Source organism: Chiloscyllium plagiosum, chromosome 6, assembly GCF_004010195.1.
Source record: "Chiloscyllium plagiosum isolate BGI_BamShark_2017 chromosome 6, ASM401019v2, whole genome shotgun sequence".
In the NCBI taxonomy this organism is placed as follows: domain Eukaryota; kingdom Metazoa; phylum Chordata; class Chondrichthyes; order Orectolobiformes; family Hemiscylliidae; genus Chiloscyllium; species Chiloscyllium plagiosum.
The window spans coordinates 51,120,955-51,138,771 of NC_057715.1; the positions used below are offsets into that span (position 1 = coordinate 51,120,955).

Sequence of the window (17,817 nt, forward strand, 5' to 3'; positions counted from 1 at the left end):
ATGTTCTTACATTTCCTAATATGCAGGTAAAGGTATTGCTCTTGGGGGAATTTCCAATTTTATAACTGCATTCTTTTTTAAAGAAAGAGTGACATTCCTTGAATTTTTTTGCACAATCACACAATCTTCATTAACATTTTTGTTTTAATGATTTGTGAAGTAATGGTATGTTTACTGATCAAAACTTAATTGACATTTTTTATCCTTAATTCCAACTGATGAATGACATTCTCCTGCAAGTGCACCAGTATTAACTGTTCTGATCTTAACAGGTGCTGCTTGACCAACTGCATGTTTCTAGCATTTTCTGCACTTATTTTAACTTTGCAGTTTCTGCAGGTTTTAGTGTTCATTAGTGTACAATTAATTCTTTCTGAATAAGTTTCACATGTCTGTAGGAATAGAAATTTTATGAGTTAAAGTAAATGGATTTCAAGTTCTTTTCCAATTCTATGTTACTGGTCATGTTGCTTTCTCAAAATCTGTGCAACACATGAATCCAGATTAATCAAAAGATACTGTAATAATGAAGATCCAAAAATAATTGTGTATTGCTTTTATAGACATGGACGTTATGAAACCTCTAATTGAAGTGACTCATAGTTCTGAAGGTGTATCAGATGAAGAACAAGAACCTGAATTAACAGACTTACAATTGCGACAACCTGCTGATGAAGAGGGAATTTCGTAAGTGTTTGTTATCTTAAAATTAGATTAATGTTTTATGTTTTCATGAAACTTTTTTATGAACTCTTCTCATCTTTTCACAAACATTTAATTTGCTTCTAGATATTATACCAAATTAACTTGTTAGGTCAGAACAATGACATATCATGCAGTTGTCAGGACTTGATGGCACCTATCTCAGGATAATGATGGAAGCAAGAGACGAGATTGCTGTGGCCTTGACAGATATCCTTGAATGCAGTTTAGCCACAAGCACCCTCCCAGATGACTGCATATTAGCTAACATTGTTACTCCTTTGTTTAAGCAGGGCATCAGGGGTAATCTAGGACATCTTTTGTCAGTGAGCCTTGCATTAATGGTAGGAAAATTATAGGAGAAGATTCTTAGGGACTGGATTTACTCACATTTGGAAAATAATTGATTTGTTAGGGATAGTCAGCATGGCTTTGTGCAGGGAAGGTCTTGTCTCACATTCGATTGAGTTTTTGGAGGAAGTGACAAAAGTGATTGATGAAGGTAGGGCAGTGGATGTTGTCTATGTGGACTTGACTTAAGCATTTGACAAGGTGCCACTCAGTAGGCTGGTCCAGAAGATTACATTACGTGGGATCTCAGATGAATTGGTTAGTTGTGTATAAATTTGGCTTGGTCATTGAAGAAAGGCTGGTTGTGGAAGGGTGTTTTTCTGACTGTAGGTCTGTGACTATTGGTTCTCCACAAGGATCAGTGCTGGTGCTCTGTTGTTGTTTATAATATGTAGAAGTGTTTTGGATGGAAATGTATGTGGTCTGATTATTAATCTTGCAGACAACATAAAAATTAGAGTTGTCAAAAGGTATGGCAGGATATAGTCAGTTGGAAAGTTGGGCAGAAAATTGGCAGATGGAGTTTAATCTGTACAAATATGAGGTGATGCATTTTGGGAGGTCAATTGCAACAGGACAATATATAGAAATGGCAGAATTCTCAGGAGCATTGACTAACAGAGGGATCTTGTGCAAGTTCGTAGCTCTTTTTAGTGGCAACACGAGGATAAGGTGGTAAAGAAAGTGTACAGCATGCTTACCTTCATTGGTCGGGGCATGAATTTAAAAGTTGGCAAGTCATGTTGTAACTGTATAAATGGGGCGGCACGGTGGCTCAGTGGTTAGCACTGCTGCCTCACAGGGCCAGGGACCCAGGTTTGATTCCAGCCTTGAATGACTGTGCAAATTCCACACAGACATTCTCCCTGTGTCTGCGCACATTTCCACTGAGTGCTCCGGTTTCCTCCCATACTCCTAAGATGTGCAGGTCAGATGAATTGGCCATACTAAATTATCCATAGTCTTAGGTGCATCAAACAGAGGGAAATGGGTAGGTTTCTCTTCAGAAGGTCGGTGTGGACTTGTTGAGCTGAAGGGCCTATTCCCAAACTGTTGGGAATCTAATCTAATCTAAAAAACTTTAGGTGACCACATAGGAGACATTGGACAAACTTGGATTGCGTTCATTAGAGCATCAGACACTGAGGAGCGACTTGGTGGCAGTATATAAAATTATGAGGGGCATAGATAAGGTAGATATTTGGAATCTTTCTCCTCGGGTGGAAACGTCAAATACTAAGGTGCATAGGTTTAAGGTGAGGGGGCAAAGTTGAAAGGAGATGTGCAAGGCAAGTTTTTTTTACACAGAGGGCAGCAGGTGCCTGGCTCGCGCTGACAGGGGAGGTGGTAGAAGCAGACACGATAGCACCATTTAAGAGGTATTAGACAGAAGTACAGACAAGAAGGGAGTAGAGGGATACAGACCTTATAGGTGTGATTAATTTAGAATGGCACCATGGTCAGTACAATTCTAAGTTTAGCAATAAATGTCAAAATTCCATTTGTCCTCTTCATTAACTGAACAAGGGCACTCGGATCCCTTTGCACCAAAACTATGCTGTAACTTTTTTATAGTCAATGGAACTTCATCCTATAATGTTTAAGGAAATAGCAGTTGAGATAATAAATAAATTAGTGGTTATTCTTCACAACTCTATAGATTCTAGAAAGGTTTCTACTAACTGGGAAGTATCAAATGTTACCTCACGATTTAAAAAGGAATTGGGAGATTGGAGAACTCTCCACCTGTTAGCTTGATACCCTTAGGAGGGAAGATGTCAGAATGCATTATTAAGTACATGATAAATGAACATTTAGAAAATCAGAGCAAAATTAGTTTAAGCCAACATGGATTGGGGTAGCATGTTGACTCAATGGTTAGCACTGCAACCTCACAGCACTAGGGATCTGGATTCGATTCCACCCTTGGGCGACTGTCTGTGGAGTTTGCATATTCTCCCCGTGTCTACATGGGTTTCTTCCGGGTGCTCTGGTTTTCTCCCACAGTCCAAAGATATACGAGTTAGGTGAGTTGGCCATGCTAAATTGCCCATAGTGTTTAGGGATGTGTAGGTTAGGTGCATTAGTCAGGCGAAATGTAAAAAGTAACAGGGTAGGGGTATGGGTCAGGATGGGATACTCTTGGAGGGACGGTATGGACTTGTTGGGCCAAATGGCCCGTTTCCACAGTGTAGGGATTCTATGATTTATAAAAGGGTGATCATATTTTATAAACTTGTTGGAGTTTTGAGGATATTGCTTATAGTGTGGACAGTGGAAAAATTTTGTACAATTCTGCTCTCTTTCCTAAGTAAAAATATGTTGTCGTAGAGGAGTAGTATGAATGTTAACAAGATTAATAATTGGGATGATGGTGTATTCTTATGAGGAGAGATTGAGGTTACTGAGCCTGTATTCCTGAGTGTTCAAAAAATGAGAGGCAATCTCAATAAATGTCATCACACAGGATGTCAGTGTGGGTATGGATAGGATGTTTCCTTGGCTGGTTACTGAAGAACCAGGGATGTAGTCTTAAATGGCCTGCACCTTAACCTGAGATTTGAGTTGAAAGGAATTTCTTCACTCAGTAAATCTTTAGAAATGTCTACCCCAGAGAATTGTGGAAACTGAATTATTGAACATGTTCAAGACTGAAGTCAATATGTCTCTGATGAATTGTGAAATTAAGGGAAATGCATTTTTTTCTGGTCAATGTTTCTTGTCATCCAGGGTTCCCTATTCGTGTGAACCTTGCCTTTCACCCTCACAGGAACAAATAGACCTTTGTGCTCTGGCCAAATCACTTTTAAAGACCTCCCACTTGCCAGAGGTCCCTTTGCCTGGAAACACACTATTCCAGTCAACCCCTGCAAGCTCCTGTCTAATTACATAAATTGATCTGTGATTTGTACAAGGGTATAGTAAACATGACTTTTAAGATTTTCAAATGATTAGATTAGATTACTTACAGTGTGGAAACAGGCCCTTCGGTCCAACAAGTCCACACCGCCCCGCCGAAGCACAACCCACCCATACCCCTGCATTTACCCCTTACCTAACACTACGGGCAATTTAGCATGGCCAATTTACCTGACCTGCACATCTTTGGACTGTGGGAGGAAACCGGAGCACCCAGAGGAAACCCCACGCGGACACGGGGAGAACGTGCAAACTCCATACAGTCACCTGAGGTGGGAATTAAACCCGGGTCTCTGGCGCTGTGAGGCAGCAGTGCTAACCACTATGCCACTGTGCCGCTCATTACTAAATGAGTGGAAAGAAAAATAATGAGGGAGAACAGATGCAGATTCAGAAAGGTTTGAATTTATTGGGTCACAATCAATATATCACAGATCTAAATCATTTTGCATGTGTATTTAAAAGAAAATGAAATGCATGTTAAGTAGATTGCTACCAAAGTTTGTTAACTTTTTATGGAGGGGGCAGTGAAAAGGATTTCAAGACATGTATAGCTAGTCGGGTCATCAGGCCCAACATGAATTGATTAGGTAAAAACAATGACTGCAGATGCTGGAAACCAGATTCTGGATTAGAGTGGTGCTGGAAAAGCACAGCAGTTCAGGCAGCATCTGAGGAGCAGAAAAATCAACGTTTCGGACAAAAGCCGTTCAACAGGAATACAAGCAGGGTGCCTGAAGGGCACTTTCTCCCCACCCTCGCCCTCCTCTCATTTATCTCTCCCATCGTGCCCATGACCTGTCCTACCTGCCTATCTTCTTTTCCACCCTCCTTCCTGACCTATCACCTTTGTTCCCCCACTCACCTATTGTACTCTATGCTACTTTCTCCCCACCCTCCTCTCATTTATCTCTCCACCCTTCAGGCACTCTGCCTGTATTCCTGATGAAGGGCTTTTGCCCGAAACGTCGATTTTCCTGCTCCTCGGATGCTGCCTCAACTGCTGTGCTTTTCCAGCATCACTCTAATCCAACATGAATTGATGGCCGTTTGTGGCATTTTTGCTTATGCTTTATCCTTACACAGTCACCCAAAAGGGTGGGGAGGGATTAGGTAGTTAATGGAAAATTTACTTTGAATCAGGTTTTGAAACATTGTATTCAATTTTATGGCAGCATCTTGAGGGTGGAAGCTGAGCCTTTGAATACTTTTAAAACAAAGAGAGAGAGAGAGATGGGTGAGGGAATGAAATGTTATTGGGTGTAGACAGGAATGTGAACTAAGGTGATCAGCTTTGATCTCTTTGAATGTCAGAAGTGACTCAAGAAGCTAGATGGCCTCTCCTGCTCCCAATTCATATTTTTATGTACAATTCTAAAAACTAAAAAATGAGACAAAACTTGAAAGTGTATCAAGGTATAGACAGGCTGCTGGAACAGCTAAATATGTGACAGATGAAATTTATTTTAGAGAAGTGCAAGATGTTTGAATGTGAACATAGGAAGTATAGTTAATAAGTTTGCAGATGATGCCAAAACTTGAGATATAGTGGGCAGTGAAGGTTATCTTAGAGTACAACAGGATCTTGATCAGATGGGACAATAGGACGAGGAGTGGCAGATGGAGTTTAAGTAAGATAAATGTGAAGTGCTGCATTTTGGAAAAACAAATCAGAGCAGGACTTATAAACTTAATGGTAAGGTTCTGGAGAATTTTGCTGAACAAAGAGACCCTGGAGTGCAGGTTCATAGCTCCTTGAAAGTGGAGTCACAGGTAGATAGGATAGTGAAGAAGGCGTTTGGTATGCTTTCCTTTATTGGTCAGAGTATTCAGTACAGGAGTTGGGAGGTCATGCTGCGGCTGTACAGGACATTGGTTAGGCCACTTTTGGAATATTGCGTGCAATTCTGATCTTCCTATCGGAAAGATGTTATGAAACTTGAAAAGGTTCAGAAAAGATTTCGAAGGATGTTGCCAGGGTTGGAGGATTTGAGCTGCAGGGAAAGGCTGAATAGGTGTTGCTGTTTTCCCTGGAGCATCGGAGGCTGAGGGGTGACCGTTATAGAGATTTATGAGGGGCATGGATAGGATAAATAGATGAAAAGGTCTTTTCCCTGTGGTGGGGCAGTCCAGAACTAGAGGGCATAGTTTAATGTGAGAGGGGATAAGTTTTTAAATCGGACTTAAGGGGCAACATTTTCACACGGGTTGGTGCATGTATGGAATGCCGGATGAAGTGGTGGAGGCTGGTACAATTACAACATTTAAAGGAATTTAGATGGGTATCTGAATAGGAAGGATTTAGAGGGATATGGGCCAAGCTCTGGCGAATGGGATTAGATTAGGCTAGGATATCTGGTCAACATAGACAAGTTGGACCGAAGGGTCTGGGTCTGTGTCTGTGCTGTGCATCTCTATGACTCTATGGTATGTATTGAGAATAAGAATAAAAAAGAGGAAATATAAAACAAAGGGGACATTTATAAGTGGGAGAAGTGGAGGTGCTGCAAGTACAGAGAATCCTGGGATTATATGTGTGCACAATGTTGAGAAATTTAAAAAAAATGCATGTATGTTTCTGGGCTTAATAAGTTAAGGCCTCAAGTACAAAATTAAGGAAGTTATGGTGAATTTTTGAAATACAGATTCTGCCTCAAGTTATGTGTTATGACTAATTCAGGGCAATGCATGTTATGAAGCATGTTAAGGCTTTGGAGTGCAGGGAAATTTAGGAGAATAAATCCAGAGATTCATACAGCACTTCAGCTGTATCGATAGATTGGAGAAGCTGATAATCTTTTTTAAAAAGAAGGTTGAAAAGACAGTGTGCTGTAATGATTCTGATTCTTTGGTCTAATGACAAAGTATTCTGCTACTTTCTGGCTGTGTGAGCAGGAGATTTGAAGAAATATAGGCTGTTAGTTTTGGCAAAGAGCTTGGTTTTCAAACAAAGTTGAGGGCAGTCTTTGGCTGGAGTTTAAAGTAGTTTGCAAGAGAGTAATTGGAAATGATATGTTTCAAGTCAAACAACATGATACAAGGATTTGGGGATAGGTACTGCGAGTTGCTTTTGTTGAAACGATTCAGGAATAGCCATCATCTTCACTAGGGCCTTACCAGTGACACACACATCCTGAAAATTGACAATAAAGATATGTGTTGAATTTTGAATTTGATCAGAACTGTATGTATTTTGTTTACCTGCTGTGATAACTCAATGTTTTATATCTAATCTAATCACACTGACTGTTTATTTACAATGTAATTATTGACTAATATAAAATACTACTCTAAAGACTTCTTTTAAAAAAAAAATCTGGCTTACAATATTAGATTTTTCTGGTACACCCTGATATGCAGATAGTTAATGACAGCGATTGGTGCTATTGTACCCGAAAGAAGGTTCTAAATGTGGAACAGGCAGTTTGCGATGTACATATTGACTGCCATATTTGCTTACGTATGTGCTTCATAGTGTAAGATTTGTGAAGTTTATGTGTTTTAAAATCATTTATTTTTAAGGTCAGATTTTTGACTATTGGCATATTAATTTTGTGTCTGAAGCGATTTTATGATTTCTGGAGCCATGTTGTTTTCCTTTAAAGCACAGCATGTGAGAAAGAAGGTAATGGGTTTTTGTTTACATTGAGGGAGTTTGTGACTTTTAAAAAAACAGTGTACAATATTAAGCATTTAAATGGAAAATTGTGGAATTATTTTTGGGCTTAGGGAAAACATCCAGACATTTGGGGAAAATCAAGTTTTTCTTGGTTTCAGTTTGGGTAGATCTGTGGATTTCCTAGCTGAAGCCTAATGTGCAAATCAGTTACTCTTGTGAAAGGAAAAAGATAGGTCAGACTTCTTAAAACAAGTTATTTTGATGTAAGGGGTTTCATAAAAGTTCCAGACCAGAAACGTATCGTTTAAACCCTGAAATGTTATTTGTCCTGAGAAAGTTTTAACTTAATTGGATGACAGGAGTGGTACCATGGCTTAACTGGTTAGCACTGTTGGGAGAAAGTGAGGACTGCAGATGCTGGAGAGTCAAGAGTCACAAAGTATGGCGCTGGAAAAGCACAGCAGGTCAGGCAGCATCCGAGGAGCAGGAGAGTCGATGTTTTGGGCATAAACCCTGCATCAGGAATGGGGGGGTGAGGAGGGGGCTGAGAGATAAATAGGAGGGTCGGGGTGGGGCTGGGTGAAGGTAGCTGGGAAGGGAATAGGTAGATGCAGGTGGGCGGTGATTATGATAGGTCAGTGGGGATGATGAAGCGGACAAGTGGCAAGGAAGATGGACAGGTGGGACAGGTCAAGAGGGCGGTGCCGAGTTGGAGGGTTGGATCTGGGATGAGGTGGGGAGGAGAGGAGATTTGGACACTAGTGAAGTGGATGTTGATGCCGTATGGTTGAAGGGTCCCAAGGCGGAAGATAAGATGTTCTTCCTCCAGACATTGGAAGCTTGGATTTGGCAGCAGAGTAGGCCCAGGACTTGCATGACATTGGTGGAGTGGGAGGAGTAGTTGAAGTGGTCGGCCACAAGGTGGTGGGATTGTTAGGTGCGTGTGTTCCAGAGATGTTCTCTGAGGTGCTCTGTGAGTTGCCATTCTGCTTCCCTGATGTAGAGGAGACCACATCAAGGGCAATTGCCGCTGTAGATGAGGTGGGTGGATGTGCAGGAAAACCTGTGCCTGATGTGAAAAGATCCTTTGGGGCCTTGGACGGAGGTGAAGAGTGCAAGTGTGGATGCAGCTTTTACACCATTTCCAGTGGCAAGGCAAGGTGCCAGGTGTGGAGGATGTGGTGGTGGGGTTCGTGGACTTAATGAGGGAGTCACGGCAGGAATGGTCTGTGCGGAATGCACATAGGAGTGGAGAGGGAAATATGTCTCTGGTGATGGTGCCTGATTAAAGGTGGCGTAAACGGCAGAGGATAATGCGCTATACCTGAAGATTATTGGGGTGCAAGGTGAGGACCAGGGTGCTTCTATCCTCCTTGCGGTTGGAGGGATGGGGTTTAAGGGTGGCGGTGTGGGAAATGGATAAGATGTGCTGGAGGGCATTGTTGATCACGTGGGAGGAGAAATTGCGGTCCTGGAAATAGGAGGCCATCTCCAATGTCTTAGAGTGGAATTGCTCCTCCAGGGAGCAGATACGGGGGAGGCGAAGCAATTGGGAGTAAGGGATCACGTTTTTATGGGGCGGGGTAGACCAGGTCGCTATGGGAGTTGATGGATTTGAAATAGATGTTCGTGTTGAGTCGGTCGCTGCAGATGGAGAAAGAGAGGTCCAGGAAGGGGAGGGAGGTGTCTGAGTTGGTCCAGGTGAACCTAAGGCCAGATGCAAAGTATTAGTGAAGTTGTTCAACTTCCTCGTGTTGCCTCACGTTGCCAGGACTCATGTTTGATTCAAGCCTTGAGTGACCATGGAGTTTTTATGTTCTCCTCGTGCTGGTGTGGGTTTTTGCCAGGTGCTCTGGTTTCCTTCCAGAGTCCAAACATTAGGTGAACTGGCCATGGTGAATTGCCCTGTAAGTGTCGAAGGATATGCATGTTAGCCGGTGTAAATGCAGGAGTTACTGGGAAAAGGTGGGATTCTATTTGGAGGGCCATTGCCAACTCGATGGGCTGAATGGATTCCTTCTGCACTGTAGTGATTTCAAATGCAATGATTCTATGAATCAAGGAAGAGGCAATCACATTCTCATGACTGGGAATTGAAGCTACAGCTAAGTCAAACTATGTGGGACAGAGAAGAGATTTCTCTGTGGTGTTTGAGTAATAGGATGCTGTTGGGATTAATGTGATCGTATTTTACTTTGTATTTCAAAATCTTTAAACTTAAATTTTACCTTCATTGGCATGATCAATGTCTGTTTTACTGTTCTGTAAGAGTTCTGAAGAAAGGTCGCACAACCTAGAATATTGACTCTGCTTTCTCTCCAGAGATGCTGCCAGATCTGCTCAGTTTCTCGAGTTATTTCTGTTTTTGGTTCTGTCTTATTGTTAAGCCCAAATGTGTAGTATTGCCAGTTTGTCTTTCAGTGAAAGTCTACCTCCGTAACACCAAAATATGATCTCTTAAGCCAGATTTGAGTCTGGAATCTGAGTTGTCCATATTAACATGGTCTAGGATCATACTAACTTGTTTCTATTTCAATAATAAAGGTATATCCTTTGACCTTACTGGTCTTCGACATGCCCTGAGGTTCATAAACAGCGTTGTACAAATGAGTCTTTTTTTTAACGTTAAATTTAATATTTTGTTGACTGTGCAATCCTTTCTTTCCACAATGTTCTTTCTACAGAGGTGTCTTCTTTGATACTAAGTTAGCACCATCTTGCCAGGATCTCAGCTAATAATTCAATTAAATCTTAACTTTTTAATGGAAAAAAGAAGCTGAATTTTGATATTACCGAAATAATAAAGCCAAAGATAATCTGAGTTTATTTGACAATCTTATGCCCTTTATATTTTTGCAGGTTTACCCAGACATTAATTCACTTGTTGAAAGGAAACATTGGAACTGGGCTTCTAGGTTTGCCACTTGCAGTCAAAAATGCAGGTCTTTTGGTAAGAGCTAATTTGCATTATTTAAAAGGTCAAGTCTGTTTGAGGGTTGTTTTTAAAGCTTAGAAAGTTTCAGAAAATTATTTTTCTTTAATGTTGTTATGGCAAATGAAGTGGGGTTCATATTTTCATGGTGCTCTTCGAGGCAGATAATTAGCATTTCCAAATACTTGTATGCTTAAGACTTCTTTGTCCAATAGTTATCTATATTTTGTGTATGCATCTTTTTATGAAATGATGAATCTTGTCTAAATTGCACAACTGAAAAGGTTGCTGGAGCTTGCCAAGAAATGATCAAGAACTATCGTAGTGACACTCATTTAAAGGTGATATATTTTAAATAATTGCTCAGTCATGTTGACACTAAGGCAAAAGTGAGGACGCTATAGTGTTATTGATAGATACTTGGTTCAATGATATTTCCAGGGAACCATCTTTGTTTTCCAACACTCAGGCCACCCTTATCTCACTAACTGAGTCTTTGCACCTGCACCTCAAGGTCAGTTAGGATGGCCAGTAATACCTTATCTAGCCTAGTTATTTCTATGCTGTAAAGGAAGCATTGTCTGCTAATCTCTGTTGAAGCAGACTATGCTTAGTCAATTATGCAGTTATGGCAGCGTTAAAACCCATTTTATGCAGCTTTTAGCAAATTGGTCAATTTGCAGCCGAGAAACCATTTTGTCATATTATTTGCATTGAGAAGCCATTTTATTGTCGCCTAAGTTAGTAAGGGCATGTGTTTAGTGTTTGTTTCTGACAGCAACTAGTTATCTCAACCTGTTTTCAGGCTTCAGATCCTCACAGGTAATGTTTTGGGGACCTGGCTTCAAAACCTGGCATAACAGACTTTGACTTCGGTAAAAATTCTGGAATGAAGAGTCAAATCATGACCACAAATCCATTGTCAATTGTCAGAAAAAAATCCATCTGGTTCACCTTCATGGAAGGAAACTCCCATCTTTACCTGATCTGGCATGCATGCGACTCTAGATCCACAGCAATGGTTGACTCTTCACTGCCCTTTGGGAAACTATGGATAGGCAATAAATACTGGCCTACACAGCAATGTCCCCATCTAGTGAATGAATAAATTTAAATGATACTTTTCGCTACAGCTAGTTTCAAGTTCATTCCTCTCTTTCACTTCCTGATTTTCAAGAATCTTCTGTGAACGCGGAAATAAAATACTTGATCAAAATCTGTAGCATTTCTTTGTTGTCCTTTTTTATTTTCTTGAGTATTCTCTGGAGAGGACCTCAAAAGGTATCAGTTTCAATGTGCTGGTGTGATGCCAGGTATGCAGGTTGAGACATATGATAGGCGAGCTATATCAGGCAACCTGTCCATGTGACTCAGCTGGAGGCTATGTGCCAACTGTGCTCAACCAGCCTATACTTACAAACGTCTGAATGCAATTTCCAACATTTAGTAAATAATCCTGCCTTTGCTAATAATTAAACCGGAAACCAATTTAAGATTCAGTTGGGTTGGTAATGTGATTTGTTTGTTTGTGCTTGTAGCTACATGTTCGCACAGGATCATGTTCTATGAAGGCAAACATAATTCGGAATATAGAACATACAACTGTACAGCATTGTACAGGCCCTCCGGCCCTCGATGTTGTGCCGATCTTTTACTCTACTCTAAGATCAAACTAACCTACATACCCTTCATTGTACTATCATCCTTGTGCCTATCCAAGAGTCACTTCAATGTCCCTAATGTATCTGACTCTACTACTACAGCTGGCAGTGCGTTCTACACACCCACCACTCTCTGTGGAGAGATCCTACCTCAGACATCTCCCCTAAACTTTCCTCCAATCACCTTAAAATTACGTCCACACCTTATATCTTTTTCATTGAAGAAAGGGGTATGGCAATGTTTAATCCCTGCTGGCTTCCCTGTGGCAACTCCTTGACCAAACAATTTACCCATTCAGATTAAGTTTAATCAGTGAATTAAGGTTAACATTTAACAGTTCTTGTTGCACCTTCATGCCAAGTGTAGTTCAGCAATCACCAGCCTCTTCTCATGCTGTATAAATTGATGTTCCTTTCCTGTGCTTAGTTTCTTTCACTCCAGTCCTGGATGACTGCAAGCCAAAAAGCTTCGACTTTGTGCCTTTTTGTTTGAAAATTTCTAGATTTTCGCCATTTTGCCAGCTTTATGCTCTTTTTAAGTCCAACGTGGATGATCTCTCAATTGTCTATGTTCGAAATAGCTTGCCTTAGTAATTTTACGCTTGCTTCTGCATTACTTTCATTGCCACATAACATTGCGTGATGAAGAATGAATTTGGATAAAGAAGAAAGCAAGATATCAAAGTCAGAAATACATATTGTGCATAGCTGACACCCCAAAACAAATTCTTGTAGTACAACACTAGTCAAATCCTACCAATTAGTGCCTCCTGTCAAACCCTGTTCGGTCTCCTGCCAGTGAGCTAATTTGATAACCAGGTCAGTAATTTGCTACAACACCATGAACTTAAGTTTCAGCTCACAGTCTGTTATGAGGAAGTTAAAAATCACACAACACCAGGTTATACTCCCAACAGGTTAATTTGGAAGCACTAGCTTTTGGAGTGCTGCTCCTTCATCAGGTGATTTTGGAGAATAAGATTGTAAAACACAGAATTTATAGCAAATTGGGCCGAAGGGCCTGTTTCCATACTGTAAGTAATCTAATCTAATCTAATCACTAGCTTTTGGAGTGCTGCTCCTTCATCAGGTGATTTTGGAGAATAAGATTGTAAAACACAGAATTTATAGCAAAAGTTTACAATGTGATGTAACTGAAATTATACATTGAAAAAGACCTGGATTGTTTGTTATGTCTCTTATCTTTTAGAATGACCATGTTGGTTTCAGTTCTTTGATATATGAATCGCAAAAGTTTTTTAAAAAGTTACATTCTCAAGTGGATTTTAACAATTAGTGTCATGTCGGCCCAGATAAGGTATTGAAGGTGTTAGCTCCCTGTGAGGCTGTCTGTTCCACAATGGTCAGACTGAATTCCATTTTAGCTGAAAATGTGTTGCTGGAAAAGCGCAGCAGGTCAGGCATCCAGGGAACAGGAGAATCGACGTTTCGGGCATAAGCCCTTCTTCAGGAATTTCCAGCAACACATTTTCAGCTCTGATGTCCAGCATCTGCAGACCTCACTTTCTCCTCAATGAATTCCATTTTACTTTGCTCAAAAACTGCATGAATCAAAGTAAGATTCTGTAAATCCGTTTTTTTAGATTAGAATCAGTCTGACACTGTAAACTTGTGCTAGAAATTCTGTGTCTTACAATCTTATTCTCCACAATCACCCGATGAAGGAGCAATGCTCTGAAAGCTAGTGCTTCCAAATAAACCTGTTGGACTATAACCTGGTGTTGTGTGATTTTTAACTTTGTACACCTCAGTCCAACACTGGGTCTCCAAATCATTAATATGAGGAACTTTACATGGGTTTCTAGCAAGCATTTGCTAAATGATATCCAGAAACTCTCTACTCTTCCTTAATTACCATCGTCATAAAATTCAATCAGGTTTGTTAAGCAAATCTTTTTGATTTGCTGACATCTTACCTTTCAATCTATAACATTAATACTTCTTATTTGAGTTTGATTGCAACTTGAACTATATTGAAATTTAATAACGATGATTTATAAGTTATGGAACAGATGAATTTGTGAATATATTAGCTGATGATATTACAAATAGCTGTTAATAATATTGTGTATGTGTCTCTTTCAGCTAGGACCAGTCAGTCTTGTGTTCATGGGAATTGTGGCAATTCATTGTATGCATGTTGTAGTCCGCTGTAGTCATCACTTCTGTCAAAGGTAAAACTCAATTTATTTTAGAAGGCTTTTTTGTTTTCAGGTATTCTTTTGTGCAGTTATATAGCTACAATACTTCTATTGTTCCTGCAATTTTCACTTCAGCTAACTAAACATTATTGATCACGCTGAGTGCTCTCTCAGCTCACCCATGTGTTGATATCTTGCTGCATATTTCTGGATGGTGTGCTGGTAATCTGATCAACTGTGGGTGAAATTAGGGTGGCATGGTGGCTCAGTGGTTAGCATTGCTGCCTCGCAGCGCCAGGGACCCAGGTTTGATTCCAGCTTCAGGTGACTGTGCAAACTCCACACAGACATTTTCCCTGTATCTGTGTGGGGTTTCTCCGGGTGCTTCGATTTCCTTCCACAGTCGTGCGTGTCAGGTGAATCGGCCATGCTAAATTGCCCACAGTGATAGGTGCATTGGTAGGGAGTAGGGGAATGGATCTGGGTGGGTTAGTCTTTGGAGGGTCGGCGTGGACTTGTTGGGCCGAAGTGCCTGTTTCTGCACTGTAGGAAATCTAATCTAATCATCTAACAAGTAAGTCTGTAGTTATGTGGAATACTTTCGAACAGAAGTCATTGAGCAGCAAAACTGTGATGATCAGCCCAAGTTGTTTGCTTCTTTCCACTTCCCTAAACAAAGACATTTAGGCCAATTGCTGCCAGAATTTCAGAGTTTAGGAATTGAACTTGAGACGTGCATGTTCGGTGTGGCTCAGTTCTTTCTAGAATTGTCCAGATAAATCCAATAACTTACTCCTGTAAAATGTGGGGTAACAGAAGTCTTTTTATTGAGAAATTGATAGTAGTTGGTACTAAATTATAACACTAATAACACAATAATGGTAGCATTAATATTGATGGTTTTGTACTCAATTTTGATTTGATTATTGTTATCTCACTGAATGGAAACTCATCATATATTGCAAGGAGATTTATTACCAATGGCTATAAGAAATATAGCACAAAGACAGAAACAATGCAGGTTTTATTGGCATAATTAAGCAAAGTAAAACCTCAAGTTGAGGTCACAACAGGAATGCTGAAAAAATTTAACTGACAGGCAGGAGGCTAGAAGAACACAGCAAGCCAGGCAGCATCAGGAGGCAGGCAGAAGTTGACGTTTCGGGTGTAACCCTTCTTCTTGATAAATACTTAGCAAGCCAGACAAAATCTGCAGAGAAACGGTTGACAATTAGGACTAAAGATGTTTTGCTAGAACTATTGAGGGGCAGGAATGAAAACAAATGGTGAAATATTCTGGTCTGTCAGCATCTGGAGAAGGAGAGGCCATTCTTTTTGAAGGGTTCAGTCTTTTGTATTTTAAGATTTCATTTTACCAGCATTTTGTTTTTAATAAATGCTCTGTTAAAATGGCTGATACAGGTAAATGTTAGGACTGTGATAACTGGAACCCAACAAATGCTTTTATTGAATTTGTCACCAACTAGAATGAAGTTTTGTATGTATGGTCCACATGATAAATTTGAGTCATAGTGTATTTCCAAAATAGAAAATGGCCCTTTGATGCATCGTGTCCATATTGATCAGCAAGTGTCTATTTATTCTAATCCCATGTTCCAGCTTGTATGTTGCAATGTTTCAACTGCTCATTTAAATACTGCTTAAATGTTTTAATGGTTCCTCCCTCTGGGTGAAAAAAGTTTCTTCAAATCCTCTCTAAACCACCTGCTCCTTAGATATAAGTTTGCTCGGTGAGCTGGAAAGTTTGTTTTTAGACATTTTGTCACCATACCAGGTAACATGGATGTAGGTTTGCTTGCTGAGCTGGAAGGTTCATTTGCAGACGTTTCATCACCATACTAGGTAACATCTGCAGTGAGCCTCGAGACAAAGCACTGCTGGTGTTTCCTGCTTTCTATTTATATGTTTTGTTTTCCTTGGGTTGGTGCCATATCCTATGGTGATGTCATTTCCTATTCTTTTTCTCAGGGGGGGTAAATGGAGTCCAAGTCATTGTGTTTGTTGATAGTGTTCCGATTAGAATGCCATGCTTCTCGGAATTCAAGGAAACCCAACCATATAAATCGAAAGCAGGAAACACCAGCAGTGCTTTGTCCAGAGGCTCACTGAAGATATTACCTAATATGGTGACGAAACGTCTGAAAATGAACTTTCCACCTCAGCAAGCAAACCTACATCCAGAACCTGAGCTACAAATCTTCTCAAAGCATGCTACCAGGTAATATCAGCAGTAAGCCTCTGGTGAAGTACTGGTATTAATGACCTGCTTTCTATTTATGTGTTTAGGTTTCCTTTGATTGTTTTTTGTGGTAATGTCATTTGTTGTGATGTCATTTCATGTTCTTTTTCTTAGAGGGTGGTAAATGGGGTCCAAATTGATGCGGTTGTTGGATTGCCATGCTTCTAGGAAATCTCGTGCGTGTCTCTATTTGGCTCATCTTAGGATGGATGTGTTGACCCAGTCGAAGTTGTGTCCTTCATCATCTGTATGTAAGGAACTAGTGAGAGTAGGTCATGTCTTTTTGTGGCTAGTTGATGTTTATGTATCCCGAGGGCTAGTTTTCTGCCTGTTTGTCCAGTGTTGTGTTTGCTACAGTTCTTGCAAAGTATTTTGTAAATGACGTTAGTTTTGCTTGTCTGTACAGTGTCTTTCAAGTTCATTAGCTGCTGTTTTAGTGTGTTGCTGGGTTTGTGGGCTACCATGATGCCAAAGGGTCTGAGTAGTTTGGCAGTCATTTCTGAGATATCTTCGATGTAGGGGAGAGTGGCTAGGGTTTCTGGATGCGTTTAGTCTGCTTGTTTAGGTTTGTTGTTAAGAAATCAGTGGACTGTGTTCATTAGGTGCCTGTTCTTTTTGAATATGCTGTAGAGGTGATTTTCCTCTGTTCTTCGTAGTTCCGCTGTGCTGCAGTTTGTTGAAAAAATGTTCACATGCAGCTTCATTTGTGGGTGTTGGGATGGTTGCTTCTGCAGTTCAGTATGTGATCCGTATGTGTCGTTTTCCTGTGAACATTGGTTTGAAGTTCCCCGTTGAGTGTTCGCTCTACTGTGACATTTAGGAATGGCAGTTTGTTGTTGTTTTCCTCCTCTTTAGTGAATTTTATGCCAGTAAGCATATTTAGGGTGTAAGTTTGCTCGCTGAGCTGTAGGTTTGAGACCCAGACGTTTCATTACTTGGCTAGGTAACCTCATCAGTGGCGACCTCCAAGTGAAGCGAAGCTGTTGTCTCCAGCTTTCTATTTATATCTTTCTCCTGGATGGGGTTCCTGGGGTTTGTGGTGATGTCATTTCCTGTTTGTTTTCTGAGGGGTTGATATATGGCATCTAGATCTAAGTGTTTGTTTATGGCGTTGTGGTTGGAGTGTCAGGCTCTAGGAATTCTCCTTGCATGTCTTTGCTTAGCCTGTCCCAGGATAGATGTGTTGTCCCAGTCGAAATGGTGTTTTTTTT

The 17,817-nt window shown here is 40.5% G+C and overlaps 1 protein-coding gene across 4 annotated transcripts in view; it reads left to right on the top strand.

Moving 5' to 3' along the window:
* Positions 1-17,817, top strand: part of LOC122550577 (proton-coupled amino acid transporter 4-like) — a 192,589-nt gene that overhangs the window by 11,797 nt on the left and 162,975 nt on the right. For all 4 annotated transcript variants that reach the window (XM_043691517.1, XM_043691519.1, XM_043691520.1 and 1 more), the window contains exons 2-4: positions 564-687; positions 10,451-10,541; positions 14,291-14,379. In XM_043691517.1, coding sequence (XP_043547452.1) covers positions 564-687; positions 10,451-10,541; positions 14,291-14,379 — 304 coding nt within the window. The remainder of the gene's footprint in view (positions 1-563; positions 688-10,450; positions 10,542-14,290; positions 14,380-17,817) is intronic.